Source organism: Schistocerca gregaria, chromosome 6 (genome assembly GCF_023897955.1).
Source record: "Schistocerca gregaria isolate iqSchGreg1 chromosome 6, iqSchGreg1.2, whole genome shotgun sequence".
NCBI classification, from domain to species: domain Eukaryota; kingdom Metazoa; phylum Arthropoda; class Insecta; order Orthoptera; family Acrididae; genus Schistocerca; species Schistocerca gregaria.
Window position 1 is genome coordinate 165,035,932 of NC_064925.1, and position 16,666 is coordinate 165,052,597.

The window sequence follows — 16,666 nt, forward strand, 5'->3', positions numbered from 1 at the left end:
ACGTATCGCACAGCCGTTATGGCAACTTCCATAACCGCCAGCGGCCTACGTCGGCCCGACATATGCCACCCCAAAACAGCAGGGAACCTCCACCTTGCAGCACTCGCTGGACAGTGTGCCTCAGGCGCTCAGCCTGACTGGGTTGCCTCCAAACACGTCTCCGACAATTTTCTGGTTAAAGGCATATGTGACACTTATCGGTGAAGAGAACAAGAAGCGAAACCTGACCGGTCCATTCCGGTATGTTGTTGGGCCCACCTTTACGGGGCTGCCTGGTGCCTTGGTTGCTACGATGGACCTCGCCATGGACGTTGCAGCACACGCATCTCAGAAAGACACGAATGCCTACATGTGCTTTCGAGTATATCCTCGGAGTCGCACTATGTTGCATATTCGCTGCAGCAACGCCCTCAATCGGAAACTTCTTTTTATCGTCCCTTATAATAAGCCACGATAAACGGTAGTATTAATAGTCCACCTACATGTCACTTTCTAATTCCCACGTATACTGGTAGACTTCTCTCCGACAAAGGGATAACATTATTATCACCTCACAATCAACCAAATTCATATGCAATTTCTTATATACATAACATAGATGATGTTATTCCTACATACATTGCATATCAAAGCATGTGTTACGCTGCATTCCAATCTGACTTTATTTTCACGCCACCTTCACAGCGTTGCAGTTTTAATGGTCGGCAGTGTATGTTTAAGCGGTCAAATCCGACCTATATTTGTGCAACGTTTTCTGTCTGTTGTCATTATCTGGATCGCGGCTCTAGCTACTGTGCGAAATATCTGTAAAACGGGCCATTCCTGAATCCACAGACAGACACGAATGCCACGCTAATCCCCTCCCTATATGTGCTTACGAGTATTCATTCAGTTTACCTCTAAGTATACAAGTTGTGTTGCTTCACCCGGCATACAGTTTCAACTTGACAAAATAACGATAATCGCATCACGTTATGCGCCTACAAGTAGTAACCTCTTATCTCACAAGAAGCCCTTCAATGCGAGGTCGCAAGCTGAATATAAGGTAAGGCTCATTTGAAAGAGTTATATTACCTATTACGATAGGAAAAATAATATATGCTAATAAATCACCACTGGAATCAGGAGTACGGCAGGAAATGAAGGCCCAGGAGATACAGAGATCAGACTTCTGTGGGATGTACGTATTATGATTCACAAAATGGACATCAAGATGGGGGGGAGGGGGAGGGAGGGAGGCAAACTTCTTGGGAGTTACAAACCGTCTAGGACGTTCAACTAGATATCCACTCTTAAATTATACATGTAGAATCATTGTATTGTAACGGTGTGATAATAACTGTAGGAATTGTTGGAATGCGAAACAGTCCGTCGTGGAGCTTATTGAGTAACTGGCTATTCTCTTAGGCGTAGCTGCTGGTAGTGCGATAATACGTTTTATAGTCAAAGAAAAAAACAAATATCTTGAACCTGAATGTGTCCAGTGGTTTCATGTGGTATGAACTGTACTGTCACGCACTTCTTGGGACTAATAGTTTCCTCTAAGGGAGTATGGTTTTTGCACACAGACCAGGAATCTAGCAAAGTAAAGTTATTTTGAAAAAAAAAAATGGTTCAGAGGAGTCTAAGCACTATGGGACTTAACATCTAAGGTCATCAGTCGCCTAGACTTTGAACTACTTAAACCTAACTAACCTAAGGACATCACACAGATCCATGCCCGAGGCATGATTCGAACCTGCACCCGTAGGAGCAGTGCGGTTCCGGACTGAAGCGCCTGGAACCGCTCGGTCACAGCGGCCGGCAATATTATTTTCACCAGGAATTGGCCAAAATAGTGGTCATTCCATAACTGTAATTCTCTTTTGCCCATTAACCCACTCTTGCTCGCTGTGACGTAAATATTACCTACTGCAGTGACAAGATCACTCACACAAGAAAGAATTGTAGGGGTCAGAACACCTCCAACGACTCACAGCGGAATAAATAATTTTCCAGTCAATATACGATTCAGGTCAATAAGCGCCATAATTAAATACCAATTCGAAAGGGCGTTGCTGTTAGTTGATCGTGATACAATTCCCTAATACCTTTAATTTTCAGGTTTCCTTTCATATGCATTTTCTCTCCAAATCTCTATTGGTCGGACTTGAAAAAAGTTATGTACTGAAGGATGGGTAAGTTTGTTTATTTCATTTCCAAATTTTCTCTCCGATTCCGCAGTTCGCTGTCAGTCGTCAAGTTGACACTTTGAAATGTCGTTGTCTTACGTCTTCAAATTCCGTAGCACTGTTTGAAGTTACACAACCACCCACTCCTTCCCTTGAAGTGACTCTAATCTACATGCATAACTTAGGTCACTATCATGCACATCCTGGAAACTGCTTCGAGCATTCTTCAAAAGTGCAAACACCAGTTTATGTAACAAGTGCAAACACCAGTTTATGTAACAAGTGCGCCTTGTCCTGCCTTGAATATCTGTAGTTTTACTACACGGTCATATTGCTGTGGACTTAATCGATATCTGTTCGTCACTGTTTTTCTACTGCTGTGCAGTCGATCTTCAACGTACGTATTTATGTTTATTACCCGCTTCTCGGACTATGACTATTTTTTACTACGTTTCCCTGGAGACTTAACTGTGAGTCCCTGTCCAACAAGCGTTAGTACTGAGGTTTCATGTGTGCACGCATACTGCCCCGTAAGTTAGAGGCATCCAACACAAACAGCTGTGGATGAAGCCCTTAGACTGACTATTAGTTGACGGGTGCTTGTCGACTTGCTTGACCTCATAGAATCCACCACACAACAAAAAGCAGAGACAAAAATTTCATTTCAGAACTAATTACTGTGTTTGTACAATTCACACACAGGATGGATCAGTAAGAAATGAACCTGCTTTGTGCGGTAATAACATTAGTGATTCCGAACAACAAATCGTATGGACGTATGCCATACTTCGAATGGTGTCCGAGAAAGAACACATTCACATTTGTACTCTTTTCTTCAATAACTCAAAAACCGCACTATCTAGCGAAAATGTGTCACAGTAAAACGTTGAATTACATTAAATTTCCTACAAAAAGTCCTATTATTTTTTTGTCTAAGACTAATAGTCTGAAGAAATTCTGGTCGTATATACAGTACACAAGTGGCAAGACGCAGTCAATACCTTCGCTGCGCAGTGCCGATGGTACTGTTACCGACGACTGTGCCGCTAAAGCGGAGTTATTGAACGCAGTTTGCCGAAATTCCTTCACCAGAGAAGACGAATGGAATATTCCAGAATTTGAAACACGAACAGCTGCTAGCCTGAGTTTCTTAGAAGTAGAAACCTTAGGGGATGCGAAGTAACTCAAATCGCTTGATATAGGCAAGTCTTCAGGTCCAGATTGAATACCGATTAGGTTCCTTCCAGATTACGCTGATACCATAGCTCCCTACTTAGCAATCATAGACAACCGCCCGCTCACCGATAGGTCTGCACCTACAGATTGGAAAATTGCGCAGGTCGCATCAGTGTTTAAGACGGGTAATAGGAGTAATCCATCTAACTACGGACCTATATCATGACGTCGGTTTGCTGTAGGGTTTTGGAGCATATACTGTATTCAAACATTATTAATCACCTCGAAGGGAGCGATCTATTGATACGTAATCAGCATGGTTTCAGAAAACATCATTCTTGTGCAACGCAGCTAGCTCTTTATTCGCACGAAGTAATGGCAGCTATCGACAGGGGATCTCAAGTTGATTCCGTATTTCTCGATTTCCGGAAAGCTTCTGACACCGTTCCTCACAAGCGACTTCTAATCAAGCTGCGGGCCTATGGGGTATCGTCTCAGTTGTGCGACTGGATTCGTGATTTCCTGTCAGGAAGGTCGCAGTTCGTCATCGAGTAAAACTGAAGTGATATCGGGTGTTCCCCAAGGAAGCGTCCTGGGACCTCTGCTTTTCCTGATCTATATAAATGACCTGGGTGACAATATGAGCAGTTCTCTTAGGCTGTTCGCAGATGATGCTGTAATTTACCATCTAGTAAGGTCATCCGAAGACCAGTATCAGTTGCAAAGCGATTTAGAAAAAATTGTTGTGTGGTGTGGCAGGTGGCAGTTGCCGCTAAATAACGAAAAGTGTGAGGTGTTCCACATGAGTTCCAAAAGAAATTCGTTGGAATTCGATTACTTGATAAATAGTACTATTCTCAAGGCTGTCAACTTAACTAAGTACCTGGGTGTAAAAATTACGAGCAACTACAGTTGGTATAATATTGTGGGGAAGGCGCGCCAAAGGTTGCGTTTCATTGGCAGGACACTTAGAAGATGCAACAAGTCCACTAAAGAGACAGCTTACACTACACTCGTTCGTCCTCTGTTAGAATATTGCTGCGAACTGTGGGATCCTTACCAAATTCTTTTGGCGGAGGACATCGAAAGGGTGAAAAAAATGGCAGCTCGTTTTGTGTTATCACGTAATATGGGAGAGAGTTTGGCAGATATGACGCGCGAGTTGGGATGGAAGTCATTAAAGCAAAGACGTTTTTTGTCGCGGCGAGATCTATTTACGAAATTTCTGTCACCAACTTTCTCTTCCGAATGCGAAAATATTTTGTTGAGCCCAACCTACATAGGTAGGAATGATCATTAAAATAAAATAAGAGAAATCAGAAAGATTTATGTGTCCCCCCCCCCCCCCCCCCCCCCCGCTGTTCGGGAGTGGAATAGTTGGGAGATAGTATGATTGTGGTTCGATGAACCCTCTGCCAAGCACTTAAATGTGAATTGCAGAGGAATCATGTAGATGTAGTTTGCGCGAAATCAACTCGAGAATATAGAAAATCTCTCGCGACACGCTTTAGTTTCTCGTTTTGATAGGTCATACGTGTCCTGTATGGAACTGTTCGTCTCAGTTTCCTCTGTGCCACTGTGGTACGTTGTAAACAATGACTATGATAGAATAACACAAAAAATAAACTACAATGCACATTAAAAGTAAAAAGTTTACAATGTCGCAGAGCCACAGACATGCAATAACTTTTCAAGGAATAAACCACCATTTGACTGTACACTAATATATTTTTCTTTTGTGTCATCTGGATTTGGGCTTTTACTCCAGTATCAAGGACAATGCTTAATGTTCTTAGATCATTAGTGCGTCATATCTGGTAAAGTCAGCCCAGAGGAGGTAAATATTTGTAAAATAGAGTCAAATGGCTGTTTGTTCTTTCAACAAACATATTACGTAAGTTCTGTTTCAAAAACCATTCAGAAATATGCATATATACATATCAAGATCTTCGTTTGGAATCACTAACACTATCGGCCCTCAATGCCAGTCTCTCTCCTCCTGACTCACCCTGTATTCTCTCCTCAGTAAACAACATCTAATGTCGGGCCGCAGTGGCATACACCAACACCAGTACCAGCCGAGACACACTCCAGCCTCAGAATGGCATGTGAGGAACCTGCGGGAGAGATTCTCCCAATACCGCAATGAGAATGCAGCCAGGAATTCTCAGCGAATAATATTCTTTGTTACGCATAGGTTCTATACAGCGGGGTCGATATCTGCTCCCAGAACTGGGCAGTGGGTGTGAACGCCGAGGAACTGGTATGCCGTCTCAGCACAATACAGCTGTCAGTGAACGAAGCTTTGCTGAACACTGCTGGAGTCAACTTGATCTCCCGCGATCTTTAAGGCTGGCCTTGCGTAAAGAAGCCCAGGCAGCTGACAAGGCGATCAGACGACTCGCGTCGAGTTAACCGGTGTGCCATACGATGAAGCCCGGGAGAGGCATCCTCTCGGTGGTGCCAGTTCGAGACCCATCACGTCCAGATGGCCAGACCAGCAGCATTGCCTAGTTGATGATGCTCCCTGGCGATGTTGTGGAAGATTGGCCATGCATTATACCGACGACTGGCGCGGAAATTGTCATGGCACTGGCTGAATATGTTATTTTGCTATGTTAAGAATGTGGAACGGATTTTTTTTATTCTGAATGATTATAATATTCATCTTGCATTTTCGGTCAATATTGTCTCAAAATATTTGTTCTTCTTCTTCTTCGCGGATGGATCACTTAGGACCACGTGTAATCAACATTTGTTGGCCTTCCTTTTCGCCCAGTATTCCTTCAAAAGCAACAAAAGGGGTAAGTTTTCGTTGCGTAGACCACGTATGTCGATTGGTTTTTCTCCTTCCTCAAAACCCTATGTTTTTGTGATTTTTCTGATTTCATTTCTGTCATGTAGATTTGCAGGCTCTATTTCTCTCAGGTCTTTATCCGTCTGTTTGTACCAGTTCGGTCTTATAGTTTTGTTCTTTAAAAATGTATAGATTTTGTGCGTTAACCTGATTGCGTCCTTTCTTTCTAAATACCCTATGAATTGGATTCTTCTAATGCGCAATGTGTCTGTTATTTTGGAGACATTTTTGTATGTTTCTGCATTGGGCTTTGGATAACGCACACCGTCCTTAGTTCTTGGTCCTAGGATTTTCGTCTTTATTTTAGGTTTTTTCACTTCTAATATCTGTTATTTGAGCTTAAAAATGTTAAAAATCATTTCTAGATTTGGTCACGCTCTATTGTTAGATGAAGCCGTGGTGAGGTCGCAGACTAGGAGTAAGACGACCTTACATGTGTTATAGGACTATTAGCCCTTTTTTTAGGTATTTCCGTAATTTTTCTGCAATGAGTTCATCCGTTTGGTGACGGAAAACGCGTTCGAAGCTTTTAAATAGCAATAGAAAGGAATTTTCCGAACGCTGGTAGCGAAGACCTTCTGAAAGTTGAAACATTTACGCTCCACCGATTTAGAGCGGCGATATGTGCAGTGGTGGGCATTCTTTTCCGTGCTCCCCGCAACATAATTAAATTCGCTTGTAAGGTGTCAGGCAAATCCAGAACCTTCCATGAAAACCCTGACATGATAAGCAAATCCAGTAGTATGACACATGGCTCCGAATAAATCGTGACATTAAATTAACCACAGTAATACGAGTAACGAGTGAGCAAATGGAATACCTCAGACTAACACAAGAATGCCTAAATGCATGTCGTACCTTCCAACCGTGAGACCGACGCAGTTCCGAGGGGAGAAATGAGAACAGAAGCCGAGAGCAGAACAGTGTTAAGCTAGAAGTCCCTTCGATAAGGGACGGACTGGACACCCACGTCGCCAGCCTACCTCTAAGACACCACCCACACATTTTAGCGTGAGACTTTTTCGTGTCTCTGTTACGTCAAGGACCACCCCCCGACCCCCCCAGCCAATGTTAAAAGCTAGAGCCCTCCAGAAAAACAGTATAGATCTTACGATAACACAAAAAGGGCCACTACCACCCGCAAGTTTTGGCGTTAGACTTTTTCGCGTCTCTGTTACATTAGGACCATCCCCCAGCCCATGTTAAAAGATAGAGCCCTGCAGAAGAACAGAATAGATCTTACAATAACGCTAAAAGGACCACATCAGCTGCAGGTTTTAGCGTGAGACTTTTTCGCGTCTCTGCTACGTTGCAAACTTTAAAAACATTGCCCCACCACGAAAAGTAAAACGTTTCTCATTGGATAAACAGAATTTTTGTAGGTGGAGCTTAAGGTTAACATTGAGACCCTTATTAGTCACATGAAAACACAGCCACATAGTTTTTTTAAAACCAACTTCGGTAAATTGTTGTAAGGAGAAGTTAAAAAAGAGTTGCTTCCGAGATGGCGAGGTGAGCGAAGCTGTGCTGCCCGCCGCTGCCCTGACGCTGCCTAAACACCGACAAGGTAATGAACGCACGCGATGCCGCATTTTTGAGCGCATAAGGCTTCACTCAGAACTGCACAAGTCTCATCTGTTAACCCCCTTTTTGCGTAATACTTGTGTCGATCGTTAATTAAAACTTATGGTGTTCACATTTGCAACTTGAAGTAAAAATCTGAAACGCAATGATTTTTCTGTTATATATTTATTGAGAAGCCACATCAGCCACTGTAATTTACGACAAGTTAAATAAGTAATTAAAGATAATTGAGGGTCACTGTAGACCATTTTCATAGTTTTCTCTTTTGTGAAACTTAATTTAAACCTAGATTATAGACGTGATATGGCATAGGTCATCCTTCGATCCATTGTAGAACTTGGAAACACATTCACGGAATATTCGTTTACATTTATGTTGAACGCACTTGGTTTTTGCCATTCTGTATTAAAACATTTCCTTTTATTAAGAGTGCAATTTATAAACAAAGTTTTGTGAGTAGAATAAAATTTCCAATGGTAACCGTAACTGTTTTTTCGACGTTATTTTACCAGCTAACTAAAAATAGGAAAGCCTTCAACCCCTTCCACTAAATTTAGTTAATATTAAGATTCTTTTCAGGGAGTGCAGTGGAGCTGACGCTGAGATCATTAAGTATTTGGTTATATCATCGCTAGTCTCACTGACCTCTTCTGAATTCTACATGTCATGTGTGGTCTGGCGTCTCCTTACCAGCAACAGGTCCCAGGTTCAAACAAGTTAATTACGTAAAAAAACACGCTCAGAGCGTCGTTGCGCCAAAGTGGAAGGGAGACATTATATAGAACAAACAGACACCACCATGAATGTTTAGAGAAACATTTACGCTCCACCGATTTAGAGTGGCGATATGTGTAGTGTTGGGCATTCTTTTCCGTGCTCCCTGCAACATCATTAAACCTGCTCAAAATGCCACCGTATCCTACATCCAGATTGTCAATTATCACAGTCAAGTGAAATATACTTTCGGAAACTAAGATGAGGTTAACCCGTAAAACGTACCATCGTTCATTGACATGAACTACGACCCACAACACATTAGAATACTCGGTAAATATTAGTATTGATTTCCTCGCATACAACACAATCACCAGAAGTCACACAACGTCCATCATGACACTGGTGCAACAGGTAACGCGTCCGACAAGACATACGAAAGTGCCAGGTTAGAATCCGACAACATTGTAATTTTCGAAAAGTTCGAATACCGGTGGGTCCGTAAAATTTTATCAGTGTTAAAAGAAATACGATAATAGTGTTAGTGAGATCTCACTGTGGCATTTGTTTCGATGGTGGGATGCAATATACATAGTAACGCACTAATTTTTGTCGGAGAAGTGGACGACTGAGGATAAATGACTTTAATTCCTGTACAGACATATCACTTCTTGAAAATCATTGCATGTGGTGATTGTATCACCATCTGCCAGTAGTACACCGAGGTGTAGCGTGAAGAGGTCGTTTATTTGGGATGCTATAAAGCTTGTACAATAACCAGGTAACACAGACTTAAGGACTGGGCTATTATCAGTGAAAACTATCCTCAGTTTTTGGAGTAGACTTACTTCATCTTTACGTAAGATGATTATACTTTAAACAATAATGCTCCTAATCGGACAGTACGAAGGTCAGAGTTGAAGGCATTATTAAGTTAGGGAATTTGTGCATCGACATCCTGGCAGTTTGCCGGTGCAGTACAACCAAGTTTTACGCATCTTCAGATTTTTTGGAATACCCAAAAACAGTATTTCCGGATATGTACACACTTTCAAAATGTAACTGAGACGTGCGCGGCTCGCAGTAAAGCCGTTTTCTGCCCGTGCGTTTACTGCTCGTCCGATGAGACGACCGATCGAACCACCAACCAAGGTCGTCCCCACTCAAATTATGTGTGTCGGCAACGGTCGGGCGAGTCTTGGCTGTCCGTAGCACACTGCAGCTACAAACCGTCTCAAATCGATGTCCGATGTTTGTTTTTGTGGTTCTGTCGCCACTTTGAATTTTTTTGCGTCACTAAGTTGCTGATTTGCTAGCCCGTGGGCTGGCTCTGTGCACAATGGTTCAAATGGCTCTGAGCACTATGAGACTTAACATCTTAGGTCATCAGTCCCCTAGAACTTAGAACTACTTAAACCTAACGAACCTAAGGCCATCACGCACATCCATGCCCGAGGGACGATTCGAACCTGCGACCGTAGCGGTCGGTCGGTTCTAGACTGAAGCGCCCAGAACCGCTCGGACACCAGCGACCGGCCCAGAGTTCTTGGTGCAAGTGGTTACGTGGAACTGTGTATATATTCTGTGATTTTCGATCAGCAGATGAATGCTGTCTACGTACTGGAGTAGCCAGTCGCTCGGTTGCGAGACGGTGTGCCTTGACTGTTTTTAGATGCCAATTATCAAGACGCAGTGCTGCTGCGATCTTCGTGCTCGCTGATATTTGCAGGTGTAGTGCCGTTGGTTGGGTGGAAGGGAATTGATTAGGTTGTTGGTTGGTTCTTCAGCCGTCCCTAGCTCGTGTTGCCACCAGATAATTTAGTGTTACGCTTGGGTGCCTGTCTCACCTAAGCTGTAGTTACAGTTTCATTCCCAGGCTGACCCATGGAACACTTTTGAGCACCACTGTTCTGTTGTATGTGATTGTGATTTTCTTTTGTCGCAAGTACTGTGCCAGGCCTTCAACCGTGTATTAATTTTGTCTGTTCTATGTTTAGTAAACGGCCTTCAGCCGACCCTTTCGTGAAGTATTTTACGATTAGGTCTTCAGCCGTGTTTTATTTAAAATTCTTCTGTGTTCTATATTTAGACCTTCAGCCACGTTTCTTTTAAAATTTCTGCCATTCAGCTGTAATGTGTAAATTCCTGTCTGCAAGGTTTCTCTTTAATTATCTTGTATTCTTAAAATGGCCTTCAGCCGAACTGTGTTAAGCCTTATCTTAAGGTTTGTCTTTATTTATTTCGAATAATTGTTTGGGTGTTCAACCGTTAAGATATTTAAAGTTTTCTTAACATGTTTCCAGAATGAGATTTTCACTCTGCAGCGGAGTGTGCGCTGATGTGAAACTTCCTGGCAGATTAAAACTGTGTGCCCGACCGAGACTCGAACTCGTGACATTTGGAAGGTAGGAGACGAGATACTGGCAGAAGTAAAGCTGTAAGAACCGGGCGTGAGTCGTGCTTCGGTAGCTCAGATGGTAGAGCACTTGCCCGCGGAAGGTAGAGGTCCCGAGTTCGAGTCTCGGTCGGGCACACAGTTTCAATCTGCCAGGAAGTCTCATTTCTTCAGATGGTTTTCTGTTGTACTGTGCAAATGCTTGTCTTTAAATGTTGCCTTTTATTATGTTGAAATATTATTGCGCTTTCAGCTGAGGAATTAATTTAAATTTTCCTTAATATCACTTTTAGCCGAAATTGGTAAACGACTGCCTTTTAGAGAAATTCCTTTGCTGCTCTGAATTATTATTTGGGCCTTCAGCCGAGAAGACTTTTTAATTTTACTTCAGTAAGGCCTTCAGCTGTTTGTCTAAATCCTTTGTGTTTTAAAAGGAATTATATAAACCTTATTGCTGAGAACTTACTTCGGCCCTCAGTCGTGAATTGATCGTTGTTGTTTTAAATAGAAAACTGTGCATTATGTTTTAGAGGAATGATGTTGGGCGTTCTTGTGTAGCTAACTGTAACTGATCTTGGCCCCTTTTCACAACCTGATCCGTTCTGTGTTGCAAACCCAGATTTCAGTAATAGCACACACACAGATTTTCCGAAACGTAAATTTTGATGGGAGATATCACTGTGAATGAGCCCGTCAATAGTGAGAAGCAAGGATGTCACAGGTAGCACATAACTCGCAAGGAGCGTTTTAGCGGACCTTCTAATTATTTAATATCTATTTCTGCTTTTAATAAATAATACTCTAATTCAAGAGGAAATAACATGTTATGAGCATAAAATGACTAACCGTTGAAGAAGATCTCAAGAAAACAGTTAACTAATCGAGGAAGAAAGGGTTCTGACAGCTGAGTAGAGGGCATGAATACTAGCTGGGGCAGTGTGTGCTTTGATAGGAGCCAATTTCTCTTATTTTATGCGGCTGCAGAAGCACAGTGGTTAAGAAGCCTTTACACCTGTGCACCTTACGGCTAGCCGTCGTGCAGTTGTGCTTGACTCACACGCACAGTAGAAGCGCCCAGCTTGAGCGCAGGTGCGATTGGAATCACCCGTGCGTACATGTTGTGGAAAAAGCATGCATACACACACACACACATACCTGTCCTTGCGTGTGTGGTAAGTACAGTTGCTCGGCGACTAGCCGCAAGGCGCACAGACGTAAATGTGCCTATATGTTACTGCATGCGATGAACCAACCTCCGGCTACGGTAGACCGCTGCATTTCGCAATGTTATGCCAGTATTAATTCAGCACCCAGCTGCAGGATTTCGTTAGTGGTGGAGCTGCACGATCCGTGGCTTTTTGCGTGTTGCTTGTGGCTGATGCCGCAAAATATATCAGTTCTGTCTGTGGCACATCTTATGTGCAATGTTGTATAGTAACAACGTCACGCTGTCACTTGTAGCAGAAAAGACTTGAGGACAGTAAATTGTGAGCTGGATCCTTTGTAAGCTCCGTTAGTATCAAAAACTAACGTACATAATACACCTTAATGTAAAAAGGTAAGCTAATCAAGCTATATCAGATGGAGTACGAGTCTTCTTGAGTTACTTAGGACAGGTGAGTGGATCAAGGATCATAGTTATCGTAGCAGGTAGTATTTTAAATACAAAAATGTAACTTCAAATAGTTCGACAGTATGTCTAGAACATTCTTGGAACTCTTTGCCGCGTCAATTCAGGGTAAGACCTTGAGTGTTTCGCTATTAAATCCATCGTCTTCGTCAGGAGGAACTGACTGTCAGAACTGCTGCTGCGGTGGCCTTACGTAGCCAAAGACGGCTTCTGATGGGTCGATAATGCCATCACGCTATCGCTAATGGCGTCAACGTCTGTGATGGTCAAGCCACGGCTTTCGCCGTGGAGTAATCATTACGACGAGTATCTCTGGTTCTGCATCAAGAGGCCGCCTACATGCACAGCTAATACTATATCCGCTGTCACGGTTGAATATTTTGTCACACATTCTCATTTCTACATCATCATTAATTACAGAATCCCAGTATGTGAGAGGCGTGGAGAAAACTTTTGTTTCTTCGAACAGTATTTCGTTCGGATTTCTCCAGTTCTTGATTTTAAAGATGTCGCTGATGTTCTGCATAGCGGTCGGAAACGGTGCTGATGGACTGACCGATGTATTTTCTTCTTCACTCAGAAATGGTATTATAAATCCCAGGAATCCTGAGGCCAAAACAGTCGTTGCCACGATATGGCAACTCTGTTATCTTCTTACGACGTCGGAAAATAAATCTAATACCTCTTCTTTCCTGGACTCTGCCTATTTTGTTGGATATAGTGCCGAAGAAGGGAAGGATTGTAATCGATGGATCATAGCGTGAATGTGCATCATTTTCACGTTTGCTTTTCTTGGAGAACGCTTAGTTCGTTTCACGACGCCCAAAGCCGTTCATTCTGAACATGTTCTTCTGCTGATTAATTTCGCAATCCTGGTGGTCCTCGTAAGAAATGGTTTCAGCCCTGTGTTATCTATGCGTTTAACGCTGCTATCTTCTGGACTGGCTGGTGAAAATTCTGGATGCTAAGGTATAAATCAGTCTGCGTGAGCTTGCCGTACACTGAGCGGCCGATACGTCTATCCGATATTCGTTGCACCACTACAAAATGGCAGGCTTCGCTCTTTCACTGTCTCGATGGTGAACTGGATGTTGGGGTACATGCTGTTCATATGTTCCTGGAACTGCTCAACTGCGTCTAAGCCGTGGGGTCAGACCATAAACGTATCGTCAGCATAACAATAAAATGAATATGGACGAAGTACAGCCAGATTTAATGCATATTCCTCAAAATTTTCCATAAAAATGTTGGCCACTGCTGGAAATAGCCATTCCGTCTTTCATTTCATAAAATTTACGGCCGTACCATAAGTATTAGGTCGTCGTAAAATGTAGGAACAACTCTATCTCTCAAAAGGAAAAGCACTGTCTGCCAACAGGAACTTTTGTATGTGGTGAGTTTCGGAACAAGGTACTAACCTCAGATAATAGCACTATCAGAACATTACAGTACACAAATGAAATTCTACTTACCGGGCGGTTATAATTAAACTTTCCTTATTTAACACGTTATAGCTTGGAAACTAATTACACGAAGAGTACCAAACTTGGTAGCTTTAATTTCCAGAATACGCCGTGCACGATTTCCATGCGTCATAGCGCCACCGTCCGGTTCCTAATACGACCACCAGGTGTCGTGATCAGTTATCGTGATTCACAGTCTCACACACATGACGAGTCGCAGTGCACTCAATATGAGCTCGAACAAATGGAGCAAGGCGTTGTTGGTGAACCTCTATTATGAAAACGACAGTAATGTAGCAGACGCACTTCGAGAATATCGCTGGCTGAAACGATTACGGAAGGGTCCTCTTTCTCCTCCTGCTGTGAAGAGCATGATGAAGTTCGAATCAACAGGATAACAGAGCGTCGCTCCGCGAAGAGGCTGACGACATGTTGAACCACAAATGGTTGATTTAGTAGCTGTCGTTATGGCAGACAACACTGTGAACAATTCCCGATCGTCAGGCAGAACGCATGCTTTGTCACGACAGTTGAACGTCCCGTAGTCCACTGTTCGGAAGGTGTTTCGAACCATTCTCAAATGGTATCCCTGCAAAATCTTCATCGTACAGCAGCTTGCAACACAGGACACACAAGACGTGTTGCATTCGCTCTCCATTTTGTCACATGCATTGACGTTGACGTTTAACATTGAAACCAACATTATCACCCGGAACAGCTTCCTGCAGAGCTTCATGGTGCATCTCCACAGATTTCACCTCAGTCGTCAAATTAGCAGGAGCAAATGTCACAACCATACCAGGCTTCAGAATACCTGTTTCTACTCTACTCACAGGTACTGCCAATACCACCAATTTTGTACACATCCTGAAGAGGAAGTCTCAGAGGCTTTTCAGTTGGTCTGCTAGGAGGAAGGATAGCATCAAGAGCTTCAATTAAGGTCTTCCCCTCAGCCTTCCCTTCCTTACGTTCAATAGACCATCCCTTGAACCAGCTCATCTTGTCAGAATGTTCAAGCATATTGTCGCCATGCCATCCAGAAATTGGGACAAAGGCAACAGCTGCAGGATTGTAACCAATCTTCTTAATGTAATTGCTTACTTCCTTCTTAATTTCCTCAAACTTAGCCTCACTGTATGGTGGCTCAGTCGAGTCCATTTTGTTCACACCCACGATCAGTTGTTTCACACCCAAAGTGAATGCCAACAGCGCGTGCTCACGAGTCTGACCGTTCTTGGAAATACCGGCTTCAAATTCACCTGTACCAGCTGCTACAATCAACACTGCACAGTCGGCCTGTGATGTTCCTGTAATCATGTTCTTAATGAAATCTCTGTGGCCTGGAGCATCTATGATGGTCACGTAGTACTTGCTAGTTTCGAACTGTACTGTCCTATGGACAGACGAAACTCATTTTCCTCTGACGGGTGAGGTGGACACACAGAACTGTCGAGTGTGGGGATCCTCACTTCCAGTCACTATGCATGAAGTTCCTCTGCGTGATGAATGTGTCACCGTATGGTGTGGCTTCAAGGCTACGTTCATCATTGGCCAATTCTTTATTGAACAGGTTGGCGCTCAAGGATCAAAGACGTGCAGTGTGACTGGCTAACGCTACTGCGATATGCTTCACCAGCATGTCATACACGCCCTACAAGTGAGCGACACATTTAACTCAACAGTTCTCATGCCTGACGCCCCCCCCCCCCCCCCCGCACGTCGCTCGTAAAGTTCACCTGCTTCTCCGAAACACATGTGGAAACGGTCGTATTATCACCCGATCATTTGCAAATGCGTGGCCGGCACGATCACATGATATCACTCCCTGGGATTTCTGGTTGTGTGGCTACCTGAGGGACGGGGTCTACCAGGGTAACATTCACACATGTGCTGATCTCAAGCGCAGCATATCAAGAGAGGTAGCCAGCATACCTTCGGACTTACTTCGTTCTGCTGTGCGGAATGTAATCCTGCGCTTTCAGGCTCTTCTGAACACTGATGGGCAATACATTGAGCCCCTTTTCTAACAATAATCGTATCGGCATGTTATGGTATGATGTACCATAGCAGCACATTAAAAGTGTTTCAGTTGTACTGATTTTGCATTATTTCTTTTCCCTGTATCTTTGACATTAATGATTTCACGTTTTGTACCCGTATGGTAATACGTTTCCCTGTTGTAACGTCTTAAATAGGCAAGTTTAATTATAACCACCCGGTATAAAACTTTTTCCTCTCTAATAGCCTCAGTATGTATACCACTATCATGTGAAATCGTAAATAATAGGCATCACCTTACACCTTGAGCACAATCATGGAAATCGTTAACGCAGATGCGTACATATGTCATTATGGTAACAAATAAAGCCGAACGCTATGCATTAAATAATAGGCAAACTGCTGACATTTTATACAAAATTCCTGAAGAGTTTTAGGTATGACTTTACTGTTATTTTTCAGAGTCTACCCAGATGATAATATTTGGTTCCACTGCCCTTATTCCACAAAATAAAGATACGACTGTAGACTGAAGCTAATTCTTTTTTCCAAAATAATTTTTCTTTCTTGATTTTCTCTTTATTTTTCTTATTATTTTACCGTTATTCTGCACTAATCATTTTTCTCTATGTATTATACCAAATCCTCTTGCGATATCGAATAGTTTATTTCATCTCT

The 16,666-nt window shown here is 42.9% G+C and overlaps 1 protein-coding gene across 1 annotated transcript in view; it reads right to left on the reverse strand.

The window, feature by feature from the left end:
- Positions 1–14,652: 14,652 nt before the first annotated feature.
- The window catches only part of LOC126278780 (elongation factor 1-alpha-like), a 96,644-nt gene continuing 94,630 nt past the window's right edge, over positions 14,653–16,666 (reverse strand). The window contains 2 exon segments of the mRNA XM_049979056.1: positions 14,653–14,830; positions 14,832–15,383. Of these exon segments, the coding sequence (XP_049835013.1) occupies positions 14,653–14,830; positions 14,832–15,383 (730 nt within the window).